The sequence below is a fragment of the Microtus pennsylvanicus genome, chromosome 9, assembly GCF_037038515.1.
Source record: "Microtus pennsylvanicus isolate mMicPen1 chromosome 9, mMicPen1.hap1, whole genome shotgun sequence".
NCBI lineage: Eukaryota > Metazoa > Chordata > Mammalia > Rodentia > Cricetidae > Microtus > Microtus pennsylvanicus.
This window is the reverse complement of record NC_134587.1, coordinates 105,132,954-105,160,600: the sequence shown is the minus strand read 5'-3', so window position 1 is coordinate 105,160,600 and position 27,647 is coordinate 105,132,954. Positions and strand designations below refer to the sequence as shown.

The 27,647-nt window shown below is 43.8% G+C and overlaps 1 protein-coding gene across 8 annotated transcripts in view; it reads left to right on the top strand.

Moving 5' to 3' along the window:
• Csgalnact1 (chondroitin sulfate N-acetylgalactosaminyltransferase 1) overlaps window positions 1-27,647 on the top strand; it is a 329,616-nt gene that overhangs the window by 269,045 nt on the left and 32,924 nt on the right. For all 8 annotated transcript variants that reach the window (XR_012911873.1, XR_012911872.1, XM_075986922.1 and 5 more), the window contains one exon: window positions 18,277-18,493. Coding sequence is in view for 6 of the 8 variants with exons in the window: in XM_075986922.1 (XP_075843037.1) it covers window positions 18,277-18,493 (217 nt within the window). In the remaining 2 variants the exon portion in view is untranslated. The remainder of the gene's footprint in view (window positions 1-18,276; window positions 18,494-27,647) is intronic.

Below are 27,647 nucleotides of genomic sequence, written 5' to 3'. Positions count from 1 at the left end.
CAAAGAAAGAAGTTTTTCCCAAGATTGCTCGGCTGGGACTTGAATCTAGCCCCCCCTCCCCAAGCTCTCAGAGAGTTCCTGTTTCATGACTTTCCCATAGAAAGAGAGACAGTGACACGTTTTCTGAACGCTGCACCGAAGAGGCCAGTACTCTACAATGTTCATGCACACCTTCTCATATTGTACTGTTACGAGTTAGGGCGACCTTGGTAGGTAACTAGTCTACATATTGACTGTCAGAAAAAGGATTTAAACCCAATTGCTTTAAAATGATGATTCTTGGCAGATGGCCTGCGGTCCTGACTCTCTTCTATTAGCCTTTATAGCAAATTAATTATTAAGTTCTGTATATTAAAATTTTTAAGTGCACTTCTTTGGCCTAGAGATTAAAGTATGTTGTTTAAGAGTTTATAAAATCAACTCATCTGCCTTTTGTTATTTAAAAGATCTCTTTTTATTTTATGTATATGGGTGTTCTGCCTGCATGTACGTCCACACCACAAGCATGAGGTGCCTGAGGAGACCACAAGAAGCAGCAGATCCCACTGGGGCTGGAGTTGCAGAGAGCTGAGTGGTCATGTGGGTGCTGGGAATGGAGCTCAGGTCCTTTACAAGAACAGTCAGTGCTCTTAACCACTGAGCCATCTCTCCAGCCCTGTCTTGTCTTCCTATGTCAGGTTTTTCTTATGATTCCTTTACAATCACAAAATACATTGTTTGTATTTCAATCCTTTTAAAACTGTAGCTTATTCTGTGGCTCCAGTTATGTTTCTAAGAGTGAGTGAAGATGTGTGCTTTATGCTGTTGGGGTGACATATTCTCCAGCTGTTGATTAAGCCTTGTTTGTTGTTGGGCTGTCCACATCTTCAATGTTCTTCCTGACTTACGGTCAGCATGACTGTCAGTCCCTGAAATGGTTACTAAAATCCCCAGATATAATTGTAGATCCATATATTCTTTCAACTGTTAGTTTTCATTTTATGTTTTTTGATGCTTCATTGTTTGATGCATATATGTTACTATTGTGCCTTCCTGAATTTATCTTTTCATTATTTTATAATGTGCTTTGTCTTTGTCTCTCTATTAATATTCTTTGTTCTAAATTGCCTTATAAAAATATCGTTTTCTGGTAGTTCTTCATCACACCTCCCCACTAACACCTGCGTCACTGAGTTTGAAGTAAATTCCTTACGGACATCCTGTTATCACCGCGTTGTTCTCGTGTATGTGGGTGTCTGTGCATGTGCAGGTACATATGTTTGTACAGATGTACAAGACATGTGCAATGGCTGTGGAGGCCACAGCTCAACCTTGTGTGCTGCTCTTCAAGTACTATCCTCCTTATTTTTTGAGGAAGGTGTCTCACTAGCCTGGAACTCGCCGAGTAAGTCTAGGCTGGCTGATGAGCCCCAAGGACTCTCAGCTATATTTTACCAGTGTTGAGATTACAAGTTCTTCCAAGACCAGCTTTTTTTTAATTTTTATTTTTAATTAATTTATTTATTAAGGATTTCTGCCTCCTCCCCGCAACCGCCTCCCATTTCCCTCCCCCTCCCCTGATCAAGTCACCCTCCCTCATCTGCTCGAAGAGCAATCAGGGTTCCCTGACCTGTGGGAAGCCCAAGGACCGCTCACCTCTATCCAGGTCTCCTAAGGTGAGCATCCAAACTGCCTAGGCTCCCCCAAAGCCAGTACGTGCAGTAGGATACAACAAAAGTATATGCTCAACTATGTTAATGGCAGCATTGTTTGTAATAGCCAGAACCTGGAAACAACCTAGATGCCCTTCAACGGAAGAATGGATGAAGAAAGTATGGAATATATACATATTAGAGTATTACTCAGCAGTAAAAAACAAGGACTTCTTGAATTTTGCATACAAATGGATGGAAATAGAAAACACTATCCTGAGTGAGGTAAGCCAGACCCAAAAAGAGGAACATGGGATGTACTCACTCATATTTGGTTTCTAGCCATAAATAAAGGACATTGAGCTTATAATGCATGTTCCTAGAGAAGCTAAATAAGAAGGTGAACCCAAAGACAAACACATAGGCATCCTCATGAATATTAACCTTCATCAGGTGATGAAAGGAGACAGAGACAGAGGAGCACGGGACAGAAATCTCAAGGTCCAAATCAGGAGCAGCAGGAGACGGAGCACGAGCAAGACCAGCTTTTTCATATGGGTTCTGGAGATTTAATTGCGTTCCTCCTGCTTGCATGGCAAGCACTTAATAGACGCAGCTCTCTCCCTAAGCCTTTTCTTTATTATATATACACACACACATGTATATATATATATATATATATATATATATATATATATATATATATGTATATCTTAAGATAAATACTGATATATTAGAATTTGTTTCCTGGATTAACTAGCTACAGAATGAATGTACATTTTCATTGACAAGCTATATTTTCTGAAAAACTTACGGCATGTCAGCATGTTACACTCAGAACTATTTTATTACATTACACCTGAAACCTGAAGCGCTAACATCATGTCAACATCACAACATAATTTCATTCATAAACAAAGGGGTTAAAATAACTATAGTTATCAATGCGAATGTGACTAAGTGGTTGTCTTTGCTGCTGACACTGTAGCCAAGATACAATTCTACCATTATCTACTTTGAAAACTTTTCTAGGCTGAATTGACTGAGTTTATGAACAACTGCATTCAGGACTTTGGTGTCTTGGCCAAATAATTTTTGCTGTGTTTGTGGATTTAGAACTTTTTACTCTGAGAGAGTGAAGGTCCTACCAAGGTACTCACACTCTCTAGCTCCACGTAGAGGGTGAGTAGTCTCATATTCTGTATAGTATGTCACAATAGTCTATCAATAAAAGCCGGGCGATGGTGGCGCACACCTTTAATCCCAGTACTCAGGAGGAAGAGGCAGGTAGATCTCTGTGAGTTCGAGGCCAGCCTGGTCTACAAGAGCTAGTTCCAGGACAGGCTCTGAAACTACAGTGAAACTCTCTCTCAAACCCCCGCCCCCCCCAAAAAAAAAGAGTCTACCAATAAAACAGAGTCAATGGAGCCTTATGATGGTAGGACATTAAAGCTTCCATTTTCAGATATAATTTAACATGGTAGTTCTGAGCACAGCATGCTTGCCTGTTGTGAGTTTGTCAGAGAATATAATAAAAGCAAAATTTCTACCCACCAACAATTACCAAGCACTCATACGCTAGCGATAATGGCTACATTGCAGACTGTACCAGAATTTAATGGCTTAGTATCCCCATTCTGTGAAATAAGGAATTCAGAAAAGACAGGCGAAGGTGGCGAGCCCCTGTCCCCATCTGTCTGGAAAGCTGGGAGGGGACTTTACGTCTAGGGGATAGAATCATCTAAACCATTGTTTACTCCCAGATCTGACACCCGGACTGAGGGGTCACAACAGTCAGGAGTGTCTGCATATATCGTGTCTGTGTCTTATGTCTTTATGCTTAAGGTATCCTCAGGCTACTGGAACCTGTTCCATAGCATTCCAGGATCCAAAAGTAAACTGTCCCTCAAAAAAGTGGACACTCCACCCCTTCTGTCTCCTCCCTACTCAAAGCACAGTCACATCTCAGGGAAGAGAGAAGACAGAAATCTCTTTTAATGAGCACACTGTCAAAGGATCTGGAGGCCATGACTCATTTGAGGAAAAATCTAGGAAATATATGGACTACCTAAATAGCGAGTGGTAGGAATTCATCTAGTTTCACAAATAAGTTATAAGATTGACTCCACTAGTCCCATGGGAGAGAATGTATGTGTATTTCTGAGCCTACAAATAGGCTGTAACACACACACACACACACACACACACACACACACACACGCACACACATGTATACACGTGCACATACACACACAAGCATGCACGCAACACATGCACACACACACACTGGCTCTAGCTTGGGCTTCTGAAACCTCAAAGCCCACTCCCAGTGATGCACTTTCTCCTACAAGGCCACACCTACTCCAACAGGGAAACATCTAAATAGGTTAAATGCCATCTAACCCTATGGGTTCACTTAAGCTTGAGGAGAAAAATCCTCCTAAATAGGTTAAATGCCATCTAACCCTATGGGTTCACTTAAGCTTGAGGAGAAAATCCTCTCATTAAATTAGCATGTGAAACTGAAGCCGTGTTGTGTTGACATCCTATGATATTGTTTTGATCCTTCAGTGTAGTGTGTAGTCATGTCACGCTGGCAGAATGACTGTAGAGACTGTCATAGCCCAAAGTGCAATACTCTTCCGGCTTGTTGCCGAGTCATAAGTACTGAAAGTTGCTGTTGTTTATAATTCCTGTGCTCTAGGGACGGGAAAGCCAAGGCTTTTTGGCTAGATATTGCCAAAGTCATAGAACAAGTCAGTGATGGAATGAAATTTAAAAATTAGGCGTCTCTTTGCTCCATGTCAGCAGGCTCTGCAAGAACAGTCCCTGACGTGGTCACTTTCTGACTTGCCACCACACAGATTAGTTGACTAAGACACAGTTTTGCATCCTGAGTGTACTTTTTGTTTGTTCAATAAGAATAACCCCTTTGGGATGGAAAACCTTCTATTTACCAGTAGTTAGTATTTTAAATTGTTTCCGACTACGCTATTACTCCAAAGAAAACATGATTTTTACTTTATTGTCATGTTTTGTATTTTCCCATTGAATCAGTGTGTGTGTGTGTGTGTGTGTGTGTGTGTGTGTGTAGGTAGCAGAACAGAGTGGGAGGGAGGGGATGAGAATGTGAGCATATGTGAGTCTCTAAGGACCTGAAGGAAAGCGTGGTTCAGGACTTCTCAGAACATTAACCTCCAGGGAAGCTACTGAAGATCGTCATGCTGGTTAGAACATGCTTGCCTTAGTCACTGTTCTATTGCTGTGAAGCGACACCATGTCCATGGCAGCTCTTACAAAGGAAAGCATTTAATTGGGGCTGTCCTACAGTTTCAGAGGTTTAGTCCATCGTCATCATGGTGGGAAGCATGGGAGCATGCAGGCAGACATGGTGCGTGAGAGGGGGCTTAGATTCTGCATCTAGATCAGCAGACAGCAGGAAGAGCAGGTGACTGGGCCTGGATTGAGCATCTGACACCTCATAGCTCACCCCCAGTGACACACTTCCTCCAACAAGGTTACACCTCATGATCTTTTCCAATCACTGCCTCTGCTGACTAAACATTTAAGTTTATGAGCCCATGGAGGCCATTCTTATTCAAAACTGCCACAGTACTTTTAGCAACATAACATTGAAAACACCCAAGGCTAGAGCCAGTGTGTGTGTGTGCATGTGTTGCGTGCATGCTTGTGTGTGTATGTGCACGTGTATGCATGTGTGTGCGTGTGTGTGTGTGTATGTGTGTGTGTTACAGCCTATTTGTAGGCTCAGAAATACACATACATTCTCTCCCATGGGACTAGTGGAGTCAATCTTATAACTTATTTGTGAAACTAGATGAATTCCTACCACTCGCTAATTAAATCGCTCAGACATAAACGATGTCACTTGTGATGTTCCTTGAAGTACAAAGCTGTTGATGTTGATGTTGATGCTTTGAGGATTCAAAGGGATCCAATTCTTAAAACCAGGAAGCAGAAATCCTGGGCTATTGGTTAAGGTACAAAGTATGAAAGCCAGGACTGAGCTGAGACTCTCTGGCTTGAATATTAACCAATCTCAGAATTTGTCTGGAAGGGCTGAAAGACAGTTTATCTGGCAGAGGGAGGTGATCTATTCTAATTACATTAGTGATTGTGAGCAAACATTCGGGCATCATGGAATATGAGATTTTGCTAGCCGGTATGAATGATTAAAGTGGTAAGATGAAAGGCATTAGAACCAATGAGTCAACATTTTCAGTTAACATTGTGAATTAAAAATGCATTTCACACTCTTTAAATATATTTCTGTAATATTGTTGAAATTTTACATTGATTCAAATATCACACAGATGAATACATATTACAAAACTCTTTAAAATAACAGAAAAATCTTTACTGCAATAACAGGGGAAACAAGACACCCCTCCCCCACCCAATAACACCTGTGGCAGGTGAGATAGCTAGCCCTGAGGTCATTGAATGGGAGAGCTGGCTCTTACCCTCACTGACTACAGCGCTTCCCCTCTGATCCTGTTGTCAGGGAAGCAGGTAAGAGTAACATAGCTGGCCCCAACCTCTTGTCTGCCATGAGGTAGCATGACTGAGGGAAAGATGCCCCCTCCCCTCTGCCCCAGGGGGAGAACTGGCCCTGCCCTACACCAGCTGCAGCACACAGGAGCAAGAGTTGTGCACCCCACCTGGGCAGCACACTAGAGTTGACCTTGTTGTTGGGGATGCCGGGGCGGGGGCAATCCTGAGGGCTTGAGAGCAGGATAGCTGACCCCGCACCTTGCTTCAGAGGCCCCCTGGAGCAAATGGGAGAGGGGCCTGTATCTTGCTGACCCTGGTCATATGACTGAGGGAACCAGATCCCAGGGCCTAAGAGCAGAACTGGCTGGGCGCCTTGCTGTGGGTTGTACTGAAGGAGCTAGTCAAGGCAGTGCTGGAGGGCTCATCTAGGCAGTGATGCTGAGGGAAAGCCAGCGAGGTGACCCAACTACCACCCAGGCCCAAAACTAGGGCTATGAGTCTACCCACCCCAAACCACTGAATCTATGAACTGTTGGAGCATGTGAAGGGGATGAATCTACAGATGCTAAACAGCAGGATCTCCATGACACGGGACAACAGCAGGGTATCCAAGAGGAGCCCCAGTGAAAGCTCTTAATCAGTGGTGTAGCAGAAACCAGAAGCCTTGAGCCAGACCAATGACTCCTGGCACGGACACTTGCTAGTAAGGATGGACAGACTAAAGGGTAAACTGTGTGCCTCAGTGGACCACACTACAGCTTCCATAGCAAGATTCTTCTTTTTGTGGAGGTAGAGAGGAGGGGGGAGGGGTTGCATTTTGTTTTGTTTGTTTTTGTTTTGCTTTGTCTCTTTGTTGTTTTTTTTTTTTTTTTTGCTATTTGGTTTTGCTTTTAAATTTGGTTTTATGTTTGAGGGGAGATTGGCAAGGGCAGAGGGCAGACGCCAGGGCATGGAGAGATAAGAGGGATCTGAACGTGTGATGTGAAATCCACAAAGAATCAACAAAAGTAAAAATAAATATCAATAAATAATAGGAAAACCATCTAGGTCTACAATGGCAACTTTAAAAAATATTAGTAATTGAGTTCTGCCTTCAAGACCATTCAATGCCAACACAGGAGCAGACGTGCTGTGTCTGAAGTCTCAGCCTATGTGACTGAAGGCAGTCAGATGCTCCATGGCCAATAGCACAAACTGGAATGACACAATGGCAGCAATGACAGCTACCCTGCAGTGCTGACCTTGCTGAGCGCTGCTTATGCACCAGGTATGCATATTTTACACACGTGGATTTGTTCTTCACTGTATCTCCTGAAAAATGGAATATTGTTATTAACAAGATCTGAAAGACAAATAAATATTGATTTCAAGGAATCAATAATACATTACCTTTCTTTTCATGGGCCAATTTTAAGACTGGCTTTCTGATGCACGTTAGGGAGTTGGTTAGTTTTTTGAAGCATCATAATTTTCTCTATTCTTAAAAGCCACTTTCAATGAGAAAGAACAGAAGGGCATTAAAAATCGTCATTTTATGGAAAAGCTGATTTACTTGGAAGAGCTGAACCGTGGCGTAACTCTTGAATTCGCAGTCATATGTCCACCCATATGTGAACACATCATGTATAGTCTTGACTAAGTTACTTATTTAAATGTTTCAAAGGCCTCTGTTTACCTACCTGTAACAAGAAAAAGCATATCTATTTGAAAACTATTTAAAAGACAAGAGTATTTGTGAACATGGTTGGAAAGCCAGACGTAAATCAGAGTAAATGTACATCTCAGTTAAGACATTCTCTTGCTAGTTTGGTAGCAAGTCAGGCAGACAAAAGTGTGTAGCAAAGTCGGAGGTGGACCACAGACAGCAGCTTGGCCACACATCCCTTGGGCCATGATCCTTTAACTCCCGCTTCTGCCTGCTTCTGTCTTAAATCTCCTGCTTTTCCATAGCATTCTGAGGAGATAGTTGTGCTCTGTTTTGAGAGAAAGTCTTGGCAGCTGTTGAGAAGTGAACCTCGCTTAATGACAGCTCTGGCTTCTCTGCCACGATTCTTTGGTCTGGAATCTCCAAAGTGCTTTCCACTTGCTTAGCCTTGCCCCTCACCTCCTGACTTCTTCAACTTCGGTTTGCTTAGGTGCACACCCATAACTTTTAATCACTGGTTTCTTAAAATAAAGCCAGAGAAAGAACTCCCATTTCTTCCTAAGAAACTGAAATTCCAAAAGGAGGAGAATTAGAGACCAAAACAGGTGTTCTTAAGGCTTTGGGCAGCTTGCTTTGTTATCTGGGGCTGGAAAACTTAAGTGCTGAGGCAGAAATGCCCACTTCCCAGTGTGACTACTTTGTCAGCCCTTGTCTCTCCTGGAGCAGGTTAAAATTAAAAATCCCAACAATCTTAACATCTTCAAATTGATTCTTCCTCCATTCCTCTTTTAGGATTTCTGTCTTTGGTCACTTTTTTACTGTTGGTTCTTTCTGCATGTACATTTTGAGTCTCTTTTGTTCTTTAAGAAGGCCCTTCTTAGACTTCGCTGCTCCTTCTGCAGCCCAGACTGTTCCTCCAAACACTTGCTCAGTAGTGTAAGACTTTGGGCCCTCTCTCCCAGCCTTATGGAGCTTGACCCTAAACAGTGAGGCATTATCTTAGTGCTTTCTCTGCCAGCTGCTCTTCTGCGACTGCAAAACAAGCCCTGAAGGCGCTGGGGAGATAGCTCGATGGGGAAGAGCCATATGCGTTGCAAGCAAAAGGACCAGAGTCTGAACGCCCAGCACCCATGTGAAAAGCTGCACATGGCTTCATATGCCTGGAACCCAGCATTTGGGGGCAGAGACAGGTGCATCTCGGGAGCTTACTGGATAGCCAGATGTGCAAAACTGTGAGTTTCTGGTACAGTAAGAGACACAGTCTCCAGGAATCAAGACAGAGAATGACACATGCTGGCATCCTGCTCTGGTCTCTTCATGGGTATCTTTCCTGAATGTCAAATGCATTCATCACACATTAGAAGAAGAAAAAGAAGATGGAGAAATAAAAGAAGGGAGGAAGGGAGGGAGGGCGGGAGGGAGGGAGGGAGGAAGGACCCCTGAGGTCCCACCCTGACATCACCGTAGTCTTCTGGTCCCCAGCCTGGGCGTGCCAGTGTGGTAATTTGGAATGCCTTCCCTGCATGTTTCCTCTCCGATCCATACTATCACCATCCCAACCCCTAGTAGCACCCCTCTTAAGCCCAGTATTCCACCTTTAATTCCTTACTTTGTTGCTCCAAATGCTGTACCCCATTCTCCTATTTCTGACCTGTTTGGGGATATATAAATTCCATGTCTTTACTGAGTCTTTTTCTGGGCTGTGGGCCTCTCAGGTCCTCATTCCATCCATGTGTTCTCATTACCTACTCGTTGTTCCTCTCCCTCAGCATAAGAAATTGTTTCTCCATCTGTCTTTTTGTAAGTCCCTCTACCTTCGGTCCAAATGTATGTATCCCTTTCTGGTCAAGGACATTCCCCATCTACTCTGACCCCTGTGTTGGAAACAGCTCCACTTTTTAAAGTGCTTGCCTAGTCAGGGAGCAGCGATGAACAGGAGCGGGTGAAGGGGCTTGGACAATGGTGCAGTGGCTGGGGCGGGGACCTGGAGGCTGCAGAGGATGAAGTAGAGGCTGGGCGGGAGAAGCAGCTGCTGACTTGAGGCCTATGTTATAGAAAGAATCTAGCCAGGTTAGTCCCCTGGGGAAGACCTCAGACACCAGAGAAAGAGGGCAAAGGTTCTCAGGGAAGAATGAACTTGACAGTGGAAAATGGAAGGAAAGCATTCATCTCTCTGCCACTATGTTAACGCCCATCGGCTTTCAGATGGACCCCAGCCTGGCTGAAGCCACTATTGGTGCGATCACTAAGGAGATATCTGCCCCATTCCCTGGGCTGTTTGGGTTCTCCTTTTTTTTAATATTTATTTATTTATTATGTATACAATATTCTGTCTGTGTGTATGCCTGCAGGCCAGAAGAGGGCACAAGATCCCATTACAGATGGTTGTGAGCCACCATGTGGTTGCTGGGAATTGAACTCAGGACCTTTGGAAGAGCAGGCAATGCTCTTAACCTCTGAGCCATCTCTCCAGCCCCTTGGGTTCTCCTTTTACCAGACCTTGAAACAGTATTTTGTACTTGGCACTGGTTCTCTGACATTGCTGTCTTTCATCCCTGAGTCCTTTGGTCACTGAGACTTCTCAGTCCCTCTGTGCAGATCCACGTAGACTGTGTCTGAAGGTGAGCATACCTACATCCGTATCCTGGTTCTTGATCTGCCTATCTATCTGTCTATCCTTCCATGTAGTTAAGTGACTAACAATAATTGTGTATATTTATGGCATATAGTGTAATACTTTGATTTTTTGTATACATTATAGATTTAACAAAGATTATTGACATCCAAGTACCTCATTGGTGTGTGTGTGTGTGTGTGGTAAGAATTAAAAATAAAATCTATTTTAACTAATGTGGAAGCACAGTATTGTTGCTCATGATCACCATACAAACTAAACTTCTCTGGGCTGAGTCTTGATACTTTTAAGCCTCCATCTTCCTTTTCTTATCCCTTCTTCCCCTTCCACACCGTGGCAATCACCATTCTCTCTACTTCCTTTTCTGTTTCTTGTTTTAGATTCCAACTGTAACTGAGAATTCAATATTTGTCTTTTAGTATTTGGTTGATTTTCCTCAGCAGAATTTTGACTCCATCCACATTGTCACAAATAGCATCATATTTTCCTCTTTAAGACCAAAGGATGCTGAGGTTGCTTCCATATCATGAATGTTAGGAAGAGTACTCTGAACATAGTTAGCACTCACTTCGTTGTCTGATGACTCTTTCTAGATTGTCTTACCTATGCCCAAAGGTTTCATTTATAGTATGGGAAAATGCAAACCAACAGCTCTGTAAAAGTCTCCCTAGTGACTTCAGCCTACTTACTCAGATGCTAAAGTCAGTATGTCCAGTGCGTAATGTGTTCTCTGGAGCTGCAATTATGATACACGTCCACCCACGCTCTCCCCCCAGTGCCGCAGTCACCAGCCATACTCTTCCTTCCCTTATCTTATCTGTGGACACCAATGTGGTTAGGACCTTTACCAGTTCCTGTTGTTCTTGGGTAGTTCCTTCCTGCTGATTCCTGACTTCATTTCCTGTCATCTGCCTATTCAGGTCATTGTCCTAAGACCTGTTCAAACAGTAAACAGGCTTCTCTGTGGCCCAGGATGAAGCAATGCCTGTGGGGATGACCAAGTGGGTATGTGTATGAGTGGCATGGCTTTCCGTGAGTCCCAGCCTCCTTTCCCATGTCTGTCCCACACCTATGCACTTCTGCGCTCCGTCCTTGCTCAGCTCTGTCAAGCCTGTCTACCCTGAGGACGCTGGCTGGTGTTTGTTTTGCTGTTTTCGGTGTCTTCCTGTATGCTGCTGTTTTCCTCAGTGTTCCCTCTGATTGGGGCCTCAGGAAACACCCACTCACTGCCTCTAACTCCATAAGGTGGGGATGCATTTCTGTCTACCGTCTGACTGCTCAGGTTGGTTCTGTGATGTGCCTACCATATAGTTTATCTGTTTCGTTTACCCTTGTGCTTTCTTCTCTGGTATATACACTCAGAATCGTGATTCTTCTATCAGAAAAGTTCTGTTCTCTCTCTCTCTCTCTCTCTCTCTCTCTCTCTCTCTCTGTGTGTGTGTGTGTGTGTGTGTGTGTGTGTGTGTGTGTGTGTAGTACATGTGTGCAGGTGACTGTGGAGGCCAGAAGAGGGTATGTGAGTCACTGGAGCTGGTGTTACAGATGGTCCGGAGCTATCTGTTGTGGGAACTATGAACTGAACTCAGATCCTTTAGAAGGCCACCCTCTGAATCTTGACCTTGTTCTTGGTTAGCAGCGTCTCTTACAATGTGGGGTCAATGAGTCCCACTTTCCCCAGCCTGGCAGTCAGAAGGAAAACTTGACGCCTTACATCGAAAACACTGGAATCTTAAATGCACCTTTGTTGTCTCCTTATTTTCTAATCCAAGCAGGCTTATTGTGGTTGAAGAAAAACAGTTGCTAGTGCTTCTGAGGAAGCAGGAAATAATTTTAGTTAAGTGGGGTTCTCAGAAAGTCTGGGTAGAGGAAGAACTAGATATCAGATTTGCCTAATTAAATCTGTGACACGACCAAATGCACTGGGAGGAAATTTGCCTAGATAGCTGCGGTAGCAGATAGCAAAAGGGGGAATAGCATCTTTTTCGAGGAAATCCTTCTCTGCTCGCGGCTGATTTTCTTCCTGTGCACTTTGGGTAGTGCGTGTTCCTCCAGAGTCGCTCTAGAGTCAGCGAGAAGCAGGTGGACAGTCTTTAGATTTTGTAATATGTTATTTCTAAACTGCAGCGCTCTGTTGACAGTTCACCAGAATCTGTTTTCTCCTGCCTTTTACTGATCTTCCTCCCCTGATGTCAGCTCTCTGTACTCACAGGCTCAGCACCTTTGCGTTGAACCAACCTTGGGTTGAAACTACTCAAAAATGATCGCAGCTGTACTGGGCATGTGCAGACCTTGTCATGTCATTAGTCCCTAAACAAGAGGGGAAACAAATATTTATGTAAAGGCTGCTCTTTGGGGGGGGTTATGAGCAACCAAAATTACTTAAAGCATACAGGTTATATGCAAATTTTGTGCTATTTAATATAAGGAATTTGAGAATCCTCCTCATAGGTTGGTACCCTGTGGGATCCTAGAACGTCTTTGTAGATATGGAAGGATGACTATAGTCTTCTTTATTTATTGGAAAATTATTTCCCCCACAAAACCCATGCTTTTCAAAGGCTGGGGTGCAGCTTCTTCTGTAACTGTCAGAATTACATGTGAAGTGAAGAGAAAGCTGAGTGCAAGGATCACCTGTGAGCACAGACGCCAAGGGCAGCAGGCTTCTCCGCCCTCTGCGCTGCGTATTCTGACCTCCAGGCAGCAGCTCCCCATGCCCCAGATTCCTCCACTCCAGTTGTCACTGCTGCATGCCAAGTGACTCCAGGGGAACCAGGGAACCAGTAACAAATGGGTCCTTGAGATAAGCGATGGCTTCTCAGGGTCTCTGTTTGCTCATATGTCTGGACCAGACGATCTCCACATCCTTTTTCATTACTGGGTACCAAGAAAGTGATTTAGTAAAGGAACGTTTAAGGACTGAGAAAAAAAAATGTCTGGAAGATGAGGGATCACTTTAGATTGAGAATGTGGCAGAAAAATTCCCCCAGGGAGGCAGGAGAGATTAGAAAGGCCAGGAGGGAGAAGCAATTGGAACTTGGGTGCCTGCGAAAAAGTGCAAGATCTTCCCAGAGGAGAGCAGTGTGGTGGAAAACTCACATACCATTAACGATCAAGAACAACTTTTATTTATTTAGTTCAGTAATGCTAAGAATAGTCACATAAATTAATAGTCATCACCACCATCCCTCTCCAGAATAATTTTATCTTTTCAAACAAAAACCTTGGAGTTATGACTGTATCTCTGTGTCTGTTTGCTTTCCTAGGATGTGCAGGGCCCTGAGTTTAATTCCTAGCAGTACAAAAAAAAAAAAAAAAAAGAAAACCCGCAAGCCTATCTGTGAACCAGTAACTCCTCATTTCTCCCGCTCCTGACTCCTGGTCACCCTCATTCTACTCTCTGCTTCTTATTTTGATTGTCTGGGTGCCTTGTAGAAGAGACATCACACAGGATGTCTTACTGTGTGACTAGCATCCTTCACTGAACACAGTGTCTCAAAATCTACTCTTGTCGGACGAGTCAAATTACATTCCCTTCTCCTATCTAATGCTATTCCATTTTGTGCATGCACCACATTTTGTTTAGCCGTCTCTCAATGGACATGTGAATTGTCTCTCTTAGCTGTTCTAAACCATATGGCTGTGCACATATATTTAACTCTTTGAGAGATTTCCAAGGTTTTTCCATAGCAGCGGCACCATTTTACTTTCCCACTGAAAATACACAAGGGTTCCTTCTAGATTATCCGTGGAGACAAGTGGCTACATGCCTTCAATCTAAATCAGCTTCACTGTAGCCCAGACTGCACCTGCGACAGTGACGAGATGTTCAGTTATGACAACAGATTGGTACCAAACTAGGAGGGTCTTGAAGCCTGGGAAATAGGCGAGGCAAGGACAAAACGGTACTGGAAGCAGTTTAAGGACCAAAGGATGCATATGGTGTAAATCAAGACCTGGAGGCCAGAACATTGACTACAGCCAGCTATTTAGGTTAGAGATCTGGTTCTAGGTGAGAATCCTGGGTTCTAGGTAAGAAACCTGGGTTCCTAGTAGGAACACTGGAAAGGTGGGGATGAATCCAGAGAGAGTGAGTGGGATTCTTGAATAAAGAAGGTGTTCGCTGGTGAGAGGTTTAAGGAGTTCTGCATGGACTCAGCCAGCCACTCAACCTTGGTCATCTTAAGTGCACTTATGTGGAGTGACAGCAGGAAGTGGTACATCCCTTATCTTTTGTCATCTTGATCTCCATGGTGACCAAAGCACATAAAGATGGGAAAGAACTAGTTAGCTAGGTGGTCCTTGGCCTAGTAAGGAACAGGCTTTGCAGCAGGGCTGGGAGTGTGGCTGGATGGTAGAATCCTACTTACTCTGCATCAGTGAGTCATGGGTTTCATTCCCATATTGGGGGAAAGGGGCAAAGGGAGGGGAGGGAGCACGCAGACAGCAACTCTGGAGCTGTTTCCTTCCTCCACTGGCTGCACCTTTTTAGCCATTGGTTACAGAGCTGGATCCTGAGTAAGAAAAAAATTGTGTTAGTCTGTTTGCACAGAGAGCTGAAACACCAAACCCAAAGTAAGGAATGGCCTGCAGGCCCCAGAGGTGTGTCTAATCAGGATCCAAGCTGGAGCCATAAAGGTCTTGTTTTTATACTTATAGTCCAGCCCACAGTTAGTACATCTTTTATCTGGAACGATTGACACCAGACATGTTTCAGATTATAAAGGATTTTAGATCTTGGAATATTTGCAGACATTTTACCAATGAGATCATAAAATATTAAACCTAAAATGATTTAAAATGCAAAACTTATGAGCATTGTTTAGACTTGAGTTTCATGTTTTGAGTTTTCCAATTAGGAATGCCCAGTCTGTGTAAGAAAGGTGTTTGTATGGCTTTTTCCTGTGTTGGCTACGTGTCATGCTAAAAACACCCCACCTCTGGTTGTTGCTGTCTGATCCTTTGTGCTTTGATTACTGAAGATTCCACAGAGCACGGTGCTCCATTAGTTGTTGTCCTCTGAGCTGACAGGGTAGAGGGCAGTGCCTTCGCATGCGGTTGTGCAACGGTGTGTGCTTGGTGACAGTGGCTGGGTAGCAAGTGTGAACCCAGTGTGGTGGAGCCCAGTTTGGGGATGATTTTAAATAAGTCATGTTTAAAATAGATGTAGTTAAGGGGTGTTGAAATAAGAGCGGCGGGGCTGCATCCCCAGCACCCGGCCGCCCACACGGCTAGCTTTACCAGAAATAATTACACAGAAACTGTATTCTTTTAAGCACTGCTTGGCCCCTTTCTATCTAGCCTCTTCTTGGCTAACTCTCGCACCTGGACTAGCCCATTTCTAATATCTGTGTAGCTCACGAGCTGGTTTACCAGGAATGATCTTAACCTGCGTCTGCCTGGAGTGGGAGAATCATGGCGACTCCCTGACTCAGCTTCTTTCTCCCAGCCTTCTGTTCTGTTTACTCCTCCCACCTATGTTTTAACCTATGAGGGCCAAGCAGTTTCTTTATTGCTTAACCAATGAAATCAACGGATTGATATATGACACTCCCACATCAAAGGGGTCTAAAATCAGATTTATAACGATGATGATAAGATAGATGGAGATTTAAGCCTGGGCAGCCAACCCTGACTTTTTTATATGATTTTTGGTGATCAAACTCAGTTCCTCTTGCAAACAGTATTCTAGATTCCGGGACCGCTACTCACCTGTGTGCTTTTATCTGCAAGTTAAACTGAACACAGCCTTTCCCAGGTCTATGGCTGGATGGGGAATCTATACGGCTGACACCAAGTAACTAAAGCATTTGTCAAGGCTCAGCCACCAACGTCAAGGATATAGCTGTGACAACTGGACTCCCATGTGACTCAACTGGGCCTCATTTGGACTGGATGAAGAGGTTGTAGACTAAGCAACTGCCTGTCTCCTCACTTGGGACTAAGTGCCCAAAAGAATTAACAGACTTTGAGGTACTATTTGATATTTTCAAAGGGAGTCCCTAGAGCCCCCAAAGAAATAAACCTCCTCTCTTTGACCGGTTGCAGAAGGATACTGAGTTCTTCCCGAACAGGAGCTCAGCCATTCTCCTTGCATCCCTGACATTGGGGGTAGCAGAGCAGGATGTCCCATTTGTGATACCCCAGGGAGCAGCAAGGGCTTCAGAAGAGAACCAATTCCTTTAGTCACCCTTGCTCACTGCTGGTGCACTGTGCCCATTGGATGACTGCGGGAAATGAGGCCAACTGAAAACTCACTGCGCATGACCCTTCTCTGCACCGCAGAGAGATCTAAACTTCGCATGAAATCAAAGAGGCTACAAGACCAGAGCTCTAGGATGAAAACGTTCCTGAAAGTCAAAATACAAAGAACAGAACTTGCAGTGTGTATAGGAGATGCGTGTTTCCCACAAAAGAAACAAAGCAGGAGAGTGGAAGAAGGGATGCCCTCAAGAGCAGTAACTCACCATCAGCCAGGATTTTCCCTCAGATCCTTTTTTGTAGCTAAGCACAGATGAGGAGGGACATTTCCAGCTAACATGAGCTGAAGAATAAGATGTAGATGCGGAATGGGGAATATGGCAAAAATCAAAAATAAAAGCTTCTCTCTGAATTTGTTGAATGTTACTAACTTTTGTCTACCTTTAAGAAAAACACCCACCCTGCCGGTAATCCTAGGGAAGAAATTGGACCTAGGGAGTTGATTGGTCTTTCTATGTGGCGGTTCTATCAGGTGGAAGCATCCTCCTGAGAGATGAATGAGATGGTCAAGCTGCGTCTTCAACCTGACAGATGACACTTGGTGACTCAATACAGATGGAAGGCAGTGTGAGCTTTTTGTTTCTCTTCCTTCCTGACATGCCACATTCCACCAGCACTGACAGGAGAAGGGAGGGTAAAGATGAGGGCAGCATGCATGTGCGCTTTCCTATGCACCCATCCCTGTAAGAATCTACTGGTAAACACACCAGCTTTTGTGGTGGTGGTGCTGGAGGTTGAGCCCAGGGCCTGGTACATGCTAAGTGAGTGCTCTATCTCTGAGCCACATCAACAATCCACTAAGTAATGAAGGCTGGCCTTGACTCACTCTGTGGCCCAGGCAAGCCTTCAGCTTGTGACCTTCCTGTATCAGCCTCCGGATTATGCCACTAGGGTATTGTTTTTCCTGTGAGGTAAATGAGGGATGGGAAAATGAAATCGTTTTCCTCAGTACTAACTACCATGGGGCCTGAAAGTTAACATAGGCTTCTGGTCTGAGTTTATCAATCACACTGCTTGGAGGCAGGAGGTGGGAGACTAACCATGATGTGTGCCTGCCATCATACTGGATACTTCAAGCATCATCTTGATGCTTCTGGGAGTTTAGGGTGGGAGGTGCATGTGTTTATAGCCTATTTTCTTCCAAGATGCCCCACAAATTGCGAGAGTTGTTTCATCAGAAGTAGATATGATTTCAAAGAAGTAATTTTAATATACAGTTTTAAATTAAATAAGCTGTAATGTTCACATAATAATGCTATCATAAAATGTATACAACAGCAGTAAAGAGCACACCCTAATCTACATTACATTGGACTTATTCTGCATTCCTAATCATCTTTCTTCAATGATTCTAAATATATAAATAGTTTTGTATCTAATATTACAAGCATTCCCTGTGGCTTTATGAGTGTTTCATAACTGATTTTGAGACAGATTTTTTATATATTAATTATGGTTCCAGTTTTCTAATCACAGAATATGGAAATCTAGTATTAATTTTGAAGACATTTGTGGTAGATCTTGGTTATAGAACAATACTGAATAGCCAGAACTCACTTTCTGAGACCATCTTTGCACATTTTGCTTTGCAGGGATATACCGAACAGAAAGGGATAAGGGCACTTTGTATGAGCTCACCTTCAAAGGGGACCACACCCATGAATTCCAGCGCCTTGTCCTGTTTCGGCCCTTTGGCCCCATCATGAAAGTGAAAAAGGAAAAGCTCAACATGGCCAACACACTTATCAACGTTATCGTGCCCCTGGCGAGGAGGGTGGACAAGTTCCGGCACTTCATGCAGAACTTCAGGTTTGTTCGTTTTGCAGGGGGTCCTGCTCATTCCCTGTCATTGCCTGCCTTTCCCCTGCCACGTGCAAAGGCTCCTTCTCTTCCCTTCCACTCAGTTTTCTTCATACAAAGTTTACGGTTCCTATTTGCCTTTCCCTAAAGCAATTAGAAAATCCCTGCTTAAGTACGTTTTCCTTAGAGGGACCATCTAGGAAGGATGGTCAGTCAATAGCCCTGCAAATGTCACCGTCATTCTGGCTGGGCAAACCAATGCTGGGTGTGTGACCTTCAGTTCTGACTGGGTAAACCATTGCAGCATACGTTGCCTTCAGTTCTGACTTGAGCCTGGGCTCCCAGACAAAAGTGAGATTCTCAGAGGCCAGCAAATGAGGTTCCGCATCATCAGGAACAGGCAGGAGCTGGCTGGTGCTCATAGAACTCACATCAGTGATGACTGAACAAGGGAGAGGCCCTGGCTCAGCGGAAGACTGCCTTCATTTGCTGCCCTGCATCTGGAGCAGATTGAATCACAGTCTATTACCTGTTCTAAGCTGCCAGCCTGAAGGGACTGGATTTAAAACTGTGGCAGGAGGGCTGCAGGAATTCATCTTTATAAGTGCTCAGCAGACCTTTATCCCAGGGTGCACGGGTGGAGTTGGTGTGTACGTGACAAGAAACCCTCTACTGGGCAACAGTGGGTCTCATCGTTTATGTGTGGAACCCACATATAAGCCGAGGTTAGCCAGCTTCATGATTTACTTACCATGATTTCAAAAAACCAGCTTATTTTATCCAATTATAAATCTTGAAAGATTTAGCCTATTTTAAAATCTCTTTTCATTAAGTTCACAGTACTAAAAAGTCAGTGGAGATCAGTAGAAGAATGTGGTTAGTCGCTCTCAACATCCTAGCTCAAGAGCACAAGAGGGATCCTTTTGTAATCAAGTTGCTTGTATTAGGGTCAAGTCATCTTTGAGAGACCACTAAAGTCACCCGGCAATGGAAGAGGGAAGCTGCATCTGAGAGCCAGGGACTGCAAGGGTAGTGCATACAAAGACAGATTCCCAGAGCAGGAGGGAACGGGGCAGAGACTGAGTGGGGTATCAGCTGGACAGCCAAGAGCTTCTAAGCATGTGCAGGGCTCTGAAAACGTGGAATGTAAGATCAGGAGTACCTAGGGTATTTCATTCTCTGTAGGAACATGGTAAAAAGATTATTTTCAAATCACAGCCAATGGAGATTCTGCAAAGCATAGTGCTAGAACAAATCACCAAGCATAGCTGGAAAAAGTAATTCTTTTTTCAGACCTAAATTTAAAGTCTGGCCAATTAAACCAAAGGAATATAGTGGGAGCCCCCAAACCATCTAGGCTGTTACCCAGACAATAGACTGGCCACTTGTCACAAACTGATGGCAAGGCCCCGTTGCTGAAGACAACACCTACACAGCTTTCTGAGCATGCAGAAGTTGAGCTGGTGTCTGCCTGGAGCCTTCATCCCTACATGCTAGCATCTTTGGTACAGGTCAGTACTCTGCACACTAGCAAACGAGAAACTTAAATATCAAACTATATAAACTCTTGGGTCTACAACAGCGTCCTACCTGCAAGACATGCTAGGACAATGGGGGCACAAAGTTTGTGGAGTCATCAGCTCATATCTGGTGTGACTGAAGGCCGCCTCTAAAAATGAAATCCATACACTGCTTGGGTGACCAAGAATCTGAGACTAAAGGGACATAGAGTAAAATCAAATACTACTTTTCAAATATATATGTATACATTATATATTTATAATATATATATATATAATTTTATATATCAATAAATGACTTCTAATGACATCCTGCTATCCTCAGAGATCAGTGCCTTGTTCAACCATCATCAGAGATGCTTCCTTCTGCAACAGATGGGGACAAATACAGAGCTCAACAGCCGGACATTATGCAGAGAGCAAGAGATCGTGAACATTCATCCCTAAAGGGAATATCAAATCCCTCCTCTCAGGGTTCAGGGAGCCCTGTGGAGAGGACGCAGGAAGACTGTAAGAGTTATCAGAGAGTGTGGAAGACACTAAGAAGCAGGGCCCTCTACATCAGCATATGGACACACAGAGACTGGGGCATCGTGTCCTGGGCCTGCAGGTGTCTGCACTGGTTGGAGTCCTATAGATAAAAGGGGAGGTGGTCACATTCTTCCATCCCTAACCCAGAAGCAATCTCCAATTGAAAACCACTTGTACACAAAAATTTAGTTTTCCACAAAGGGACTCTCAATAGGGAAACAAACTACTCTTAAGGATAGGCTGCATGCCCAGCAGTAGATGCTAACAGAAAATGAACTCAACCAATAGCTTTGGTGGTGCCTTTTCTCACAATGTTGTGTCAGGGTTCTTCCATTTTTTAAAAAAAAATTATCTTATTCTTAAAAATATTTTATATTTATTTTTATTATATCTATATTTTCTTTTCTCTTTTTACCCTATAGGTCTTTTGCATATATATTATGATATCCAGTTTAGTGTTTTTATGGGATTTCTGAGTATGTAATGATTGGGTCTTTATTTTTTGTGCCTTTTCTTGGGCTCTTTTCCCTGTATTTGTTTGTTTTGTATAATTCTAATGGGTTAGCTTTGCTTTTATCTGTTCTGTTCTATGCTATTCTATAGAAGACTGTCTTCTAATGAGAGACAGAAAGGGGGTTGATCTGGTTAGGAGTGGGGAGTAGTAGAGGGAGATGTTAATGGAAACAGTAGAGGAGCAGAGGGGGGAACTATAATCAGAATGTTTACATGAGAAAAAATGATTTTTTCAATAAAATGGGGGAAAACTCTGGCCAATTAAATGTTTAGACACAATTATTTTGACCAATTACTGGGAGACCATGAACGGACTATTTATTAATATTGGCTGTTGCTATGATGTTCTTTCCAACTTCAGCCCAGAGCATGTCAACTCTGGTTGACACTGAAGACTATACTGTGGGTGATTTTCTGCCCTTTGCCCATTGTGTACCTTACCTCAAAACTACCCAATATTTTATAGTTTGTTTTAAAATCCAGGGCCAGGGAAAAGGCTTATAGATAAAAAAAATCTTTCTGCACAAGCTTGATGGCCTGAGTTCACTCCTGGAGTCTTCATGATGGTGGAGGCAGAGAACAAAGTCCACGGAGACTCCTCTGCCACATACACTCTGTCTACGGCAAGTCCACGGAGACTCCTCTGCCCCATACACTCTGTCTACGGCAAGTCCACGGAGACTCCTCTGCCCTATACACTCTGTCTACGGCAAGTCCACGGAGACTCCTCTGCCCCATACACTCTGTCTACGGCAAGTCCACGGAGACTCCTCTGCCACATACACTCTGTCTACGGCAAGTCCACGGAGACTCCTCTGCCCTATACACTCTGTCTATGGCAAGTCCACGGAGACTCCTCTGCCCCATACACTCTGTCTACTGCAAGTCCACGGAGACTCCTCTGCCCTATACACTCTGTCTATGGCAAGTCCACGGAGACTCCTCTGCCCTATACACTCTGTCTACGGCAAGTCCACGGAGACTCCTCTGCCCTATACACTCTGTCTACGGCAAGTCCACGGAGACTCCTCTGCCACATACACTCTGTCTACGGCAAGTCCACGGAGACTCCTCTGCCACATACACTCTGTCTACGGCAAGTCCACGGAGACTCCTCTGCCCTATACAGTCTGTCTACGGCAAGTCCACGGAGACTCCTCTGCCCTATACACTCTGTCTATGGCAAGTCCACGGAGACTCCTCTGCCCCATACACTCTGTCTACGGCAAGTCCACGGAGACTCCTCTGCCCTATACACTCTGTCTACGGCAAGTCCACGGAGACTCCTCTGCCCTATACACTCTGTCTAAGGCAAGCACAACTACATATATTATATCTACGCACATAATAGCATGGAATAACATTCATCATCTTGGAGTTTCTAATTTATGATTGATAGTTAGCTTATAGAAGTGATTACTTGCTTACTACAAGATGTTTGAGCAACGTAGAACAAAACAAGGATAGATTATTTTAAAAGCAACCCACAGGTAAACATTATTTACATTAATTTAATACCATTTCACATGACCTTTCCTGATATACATTGGATGGAATGATAGTTCACTGGCTATGAGTAGTTTCATACTGCAGGACATATCTTACATGTTCACATGACATATCATCTTACATTTGCATTTCTAATGAATTAAATTTTATCTCTTTACGTTTGTAGTAAAAACCTGAGTATGCTAGAAGGGACTACCAGGCTTCTAGCAAATGCGCTTCACTATGGAGAGATAGCAGTTCATAAGAGATCTTTCTCATGCTCAGAAAGTCACTCACAGAACAAATTATAATTGGGATTTTAATGTCCTTTAATCATATTTTAGTATCACCCTGGATTTTCTAAAGAATTGCAGCAGGAAAAGAGAGTCCACACATTCCGTATGCTTTCCTTCCTCCATGATTCCTCCACGTTACAAGTTTAGTCGCCTATGTTTTTACCTAGCTAGGGGTTGCAATCCTTAGTTTATATTTTTCAAAAGGCAAATTCTGTATTTAAATTGATTTGTTGCATTTATCTAGTTTTCTTAAAATAACACCCCCATCCCTCAGTTCTTGGTTGTGTTTAATTGGTAAGAAACACAAAGACAACCATAAATGCTTTAACACAGACCGTCTTTGTAGTGCTAACAGGACAGATTGGCTGGGCTTAAGGGCTTGGAGTACACTTTACTGGGGATTTTATAGGCTTTCTTTTAACATCGAATGATGCCATGGAAATGTATTAAGAATCTTTCATTTATCTCCTTTAAAAATAACTTTTGCATCAAGGCCAGAAGAATTTCTCTAGGGATTCTTGAATTGAATCATAGTAACTTAGTCAGGAAGTATCTCTTCTTGCTATTCAGTGTTCTCTAGCCATCCTCCTGGGATATAGTTGCTATGCTGTTTTATGAACTCTTTTGTGTTAAGGCCCTGATGATAGTTTGAATGAGAACGGCCTCCATAGATTCATGTATTTGAATGTTTGGTCCCTAGTTGATGGAATTGTTTGGTAAGAATTGGGATGTGTACCCTTGTTAGAGGAGGTCATAGATGTGGGCTCTGAGGTTTCAGAAACCTAGATCATTGCCAGACACCCCCTCCTTTTCCCTCCATCCCTTCCTCATGCTTATGGATCAGGATGTAAGCTCTCAGCTACTGCTCCATGCCTGCCTGCTGCCATGTTCCCCATCATGATGATCAAGAACTCTAAGTTTCTTGAACCATGGTCCCCAATAAACTCTTTCTTTTATAAGATACCTTGATCATGGTGTCTCTTCACGGCAATAGGAAATAATTGATAAAAGGATTGTATGGTTGATGGATGACTTGTTCACTTCTGTGCTACGTGGGCACAAATTGTCTATTTCACAAATTGTTTCCATTTATTAACATTTTCATTTTTTCTGTGTATATGTGTTGTGTGTATATGGTATATGTGTATATTACCTATGTATGTATGTGTGTATGACATATGATTGTGTGTTGTACGTGTGTGATGTGTATGTATATGGTGTGAATTTTATGTACATATGATGTGTGTGTTGTGTATATGTGTGTGTGTATGGTACTTTCACGTGAGTGTGCCAAAACACAGGCCCATGTCTGTACATGCAGAGACCAGAGTAGATGTCTTCTCTATTGTTCTCCACCTATTGCCTTGAGACAGGGTCTCTCAAAGAACCAGAACTTTGCTTCCAGCTTTAAGAGCAGCTAGTAAACTCTGGTGATATGCCTGTCTTTGCCCTACAATGCTGAGCTTACAGTGATGTGCAACCATGCCTGTGATTTTATGTGGATGCTGAGATTCAAACTCATATCTTCATGCTCCCAGAGCAAGCACACCTACTCACCGGTCATCCTCCCAGCTCCTCTCTGCTTTTAATGCCGTTTCCTTTGCCTGCGTGCATGCAAGCCTTCACTTTTGATCTTTTACGAATCCACCCTGTATCTTTCTTTCTATGACACTTCTGCTTGCCTTGACATTGATTTATCTCCTGAGTATACACTGTGCCTAGAACTCTTATTTTGTTTTCAAATGAACTTTGGAAAATTGAATTCATATTTTGTGAAAGTGGAACAATTGTAAGAATGTTTCTTTTGCTTGATCCCTATATCCTTTGAGACTGTATTTTCTTTTTACTTTGAATGCCATTAAAAACTATCTCTGCTTCCTTTGCCCTTCCTCCCACACCCTCTTTCTTTCTCTTCTTGCCCCAAGGGTGTGGTCGCTGTGCTGTTTCACAATCAAAGGCTTGCCTAGGCTTCTACCTCATCTGAGAGACACTGTGCCCATCCCTAGCTGCATTTCGAAGGCAGAATATTATTCTATTGACTTCTGTAAGGTGCAAGAGCAGGTGGAGAAAGAGAGCTTAGCTGGTGGCTGTGGCCCTCCTCAGCTGTGGCATGGCATGGAGCTTTGCTGGGTCGCCTTCTTACTCAAGTCTCAGCCCCACTCACAAACCAGAGCTACGCAGATGCCCTCATGGATGACGAGCTTGAGAATTGATAATTTCTCAGTCGTGCTGTTTTAACAAGGTCTTTTCTTTGGGGACTTGATAGAAAGTGCACAGAAACTCTCGGGATGGAAGTAGAGACAAAAGCCGTGGGTTGGGAGACAACACAAACTCATCAGTGTGCTTGTTTCCTGAACTTCCCAGCAGACAAGGAGAAAAGGGGAAAACAAGGGCCAGTGTGTATTAGCCTTCATAGTTAATGAGGAAGAGCCATTGCTGGGCGAGACAAGCTTATTTCCAGCACTAGACCCTCGGGGCTTTTATTTAAGAGCTAATAGATGTGGGTGATGATATTTCTGACATGCACAATTACGGTAGCAAGAATTGGGTACTTCTACCTCCTGATGAAGAATCGAAAATCCTGTTTTGCCCTTTGGGACCAGTATAGACGACTCTGGTCCTGACGGTGCGGGGCTTCCAGGTGGAAACTCATCTTGGATCCTGGAGGCCAAGGCTGGTGCTTGAGAAGGCTCCTTTGTTGCTACCATCCGGTTGGCCTGCATATGAAACCCGGAGTCCTCACGTGCCATTTCATCACCCATAAGCATCCTCCCATCCCTTGGGATCACAAGGTGTCTGGGGCTCCCAGGGGAACTCTGCTGAAGTCATGTTTGCACGTGCATCTTGGCCCAGGAGCAATCGCCTTAAACTGCCTCCTCCTCTTTGCTTTGGTTAACCACCCCGCTTTGCCTTTGAAGCTGTCTCACGTTTGGCTGTGGCCGCTGAGTTTCTCCCATCTGTGTTATGGATTCTAGGCTCATCTGTGATTTCATCATGTGCTTTGTTTGATATCAGCAACACTCAACACAATTGCAAAGCTGTGGATCTTCTGATCATTATCTCTGCCCAGCCCAGTGGGAGAGGGGAGTTTAATGGGAGATATTCTTCATGTTTTCTTTAAAACTTTTTTTTTTGTTTCTTCAAGGTTTGTTTGCTTTTTATTCTGACTCTTCCTGCTGGATTGGACCCTTTTTGTTTTGCGGTTCCTCTTCAGGCTGGGTGGGCTATGTTTGTTTGAATGTCCTTTGTATTCCCCTGGCTTTTCTCATCCCTCTCAAAGCGTTCTTGGTGTTTTAATGTACTACCAGTGTCATCTTCTACTTGACTTTCTTTAGAAATTGTCTCTTTCATCCCATTTGGGCCTAGAACCTTTACAAAGGCTCTGGGAATTTCTGGGGGGAAAGTGTAAAGCGGGGATTCTATATTCCTAATTGAAACAATCCTTCAACATTTGACTAAGCCAATATCACTGACTGAAACTCCCCTAGCCACCAGGATTGTGGTGGAGGTAGATTCCTGTGTCCTCCGTATTCCTTAAGGAAATCATGCTATCTTGCATAGTACAGTCTGCATTCTGCTCCATGTCCCAACCCCATTCCTGTGAGTCATCTCACCACTCACAAAACACAGCTACACCAAGAAGCTTTCTTAGCAGACGAGCTAAGAAATGTTAAAACTTCATCTGTCATGTTGTTTCAACAACTGTCCTCGGGGACCTAATAGAAGAGGTGTTTAGTTTGAGCTACAGATCATATAGTGATGTCTATTCAAGAGAGCAGAAGATGATCCATTGGAAGACTGGCTGTGTTTTCTGTATTGCAATGAAAATCGGGAAAGTTGCTCAATTGCAGACCAGAATCCACCATCACTCCTTAGCAACGATCAGAACAGCCAAATAATAGAATAGTAGAATTGTCTGTTAGTTCACGTTGGCAAAGGGATGAGGGCAAGGATGCACCAAGCCCAAAACAGAACGCTATGATAAAAGCAGATGCCAGAGAAGCCCAGGAGTGCTCCGCTCCTTCTCCAGGATGGAATCTGTTCCTTACAGCATTCCTTTATGGCCAAGCACTTTCCTGCCCATTGGCACTGGTAGACTGGGGGCTGGTGGATTGCTCTTGCACGAAGCACTCCAGTTCCTCCTAGATTTTCCCATTCCTGATCATTTGAGTAGAGACTGACTTAGAAGAGTAGCAATGAGATTAAACCTTTTCTTGGCTGTGAAAGTGTTCTTCTTCTTCTCAGCCATGTAGAGCTCATTCACCCCTGATGCCCTCCACTTGCCCTTCCCTCCCCTCCTCTTCCCCCATTCATCTCTTCTCCTCTCTCTTTTCCTTTCCCTGCACTTTTCTTGCTTTCCCTCCCTCTCCCCCTTCCTTACACACTTCCCCAGTCCTTCCCACTCCCTTTCTCATTTCCTTCCTTCCCTTTCTCCTTTCCATTTCTCTTGTTTCGCCTTCCTTTTTTTCTTTTTTTATTCTTTTGAGACAGGATCTGGCTTGGAACTTGTGTTTCCCAAATGCTGGAATGATAGGCTTGGATCACCATGGCTGGGTGATACACAGAGCACACCAAGGTCTCACAAAGCTTAAAGTAACTCCTTCCAGTGGCAGTGGCCCCAGTGACGTAATCTCCGAATATCATCACACCGAAAGTCAAGCTTCCATCACATGGATTCACATCACAGTATGGTGGTTCCCCAGGCCACTCAGCCTGGGCTATAAAGGCTGACATTCCCCAAATTCCTGACACAGTTTCCTGCTTTCTCTCCCCCAACACAAGATCACTAATGTTCCATGACTCTTCCAGCCTTTC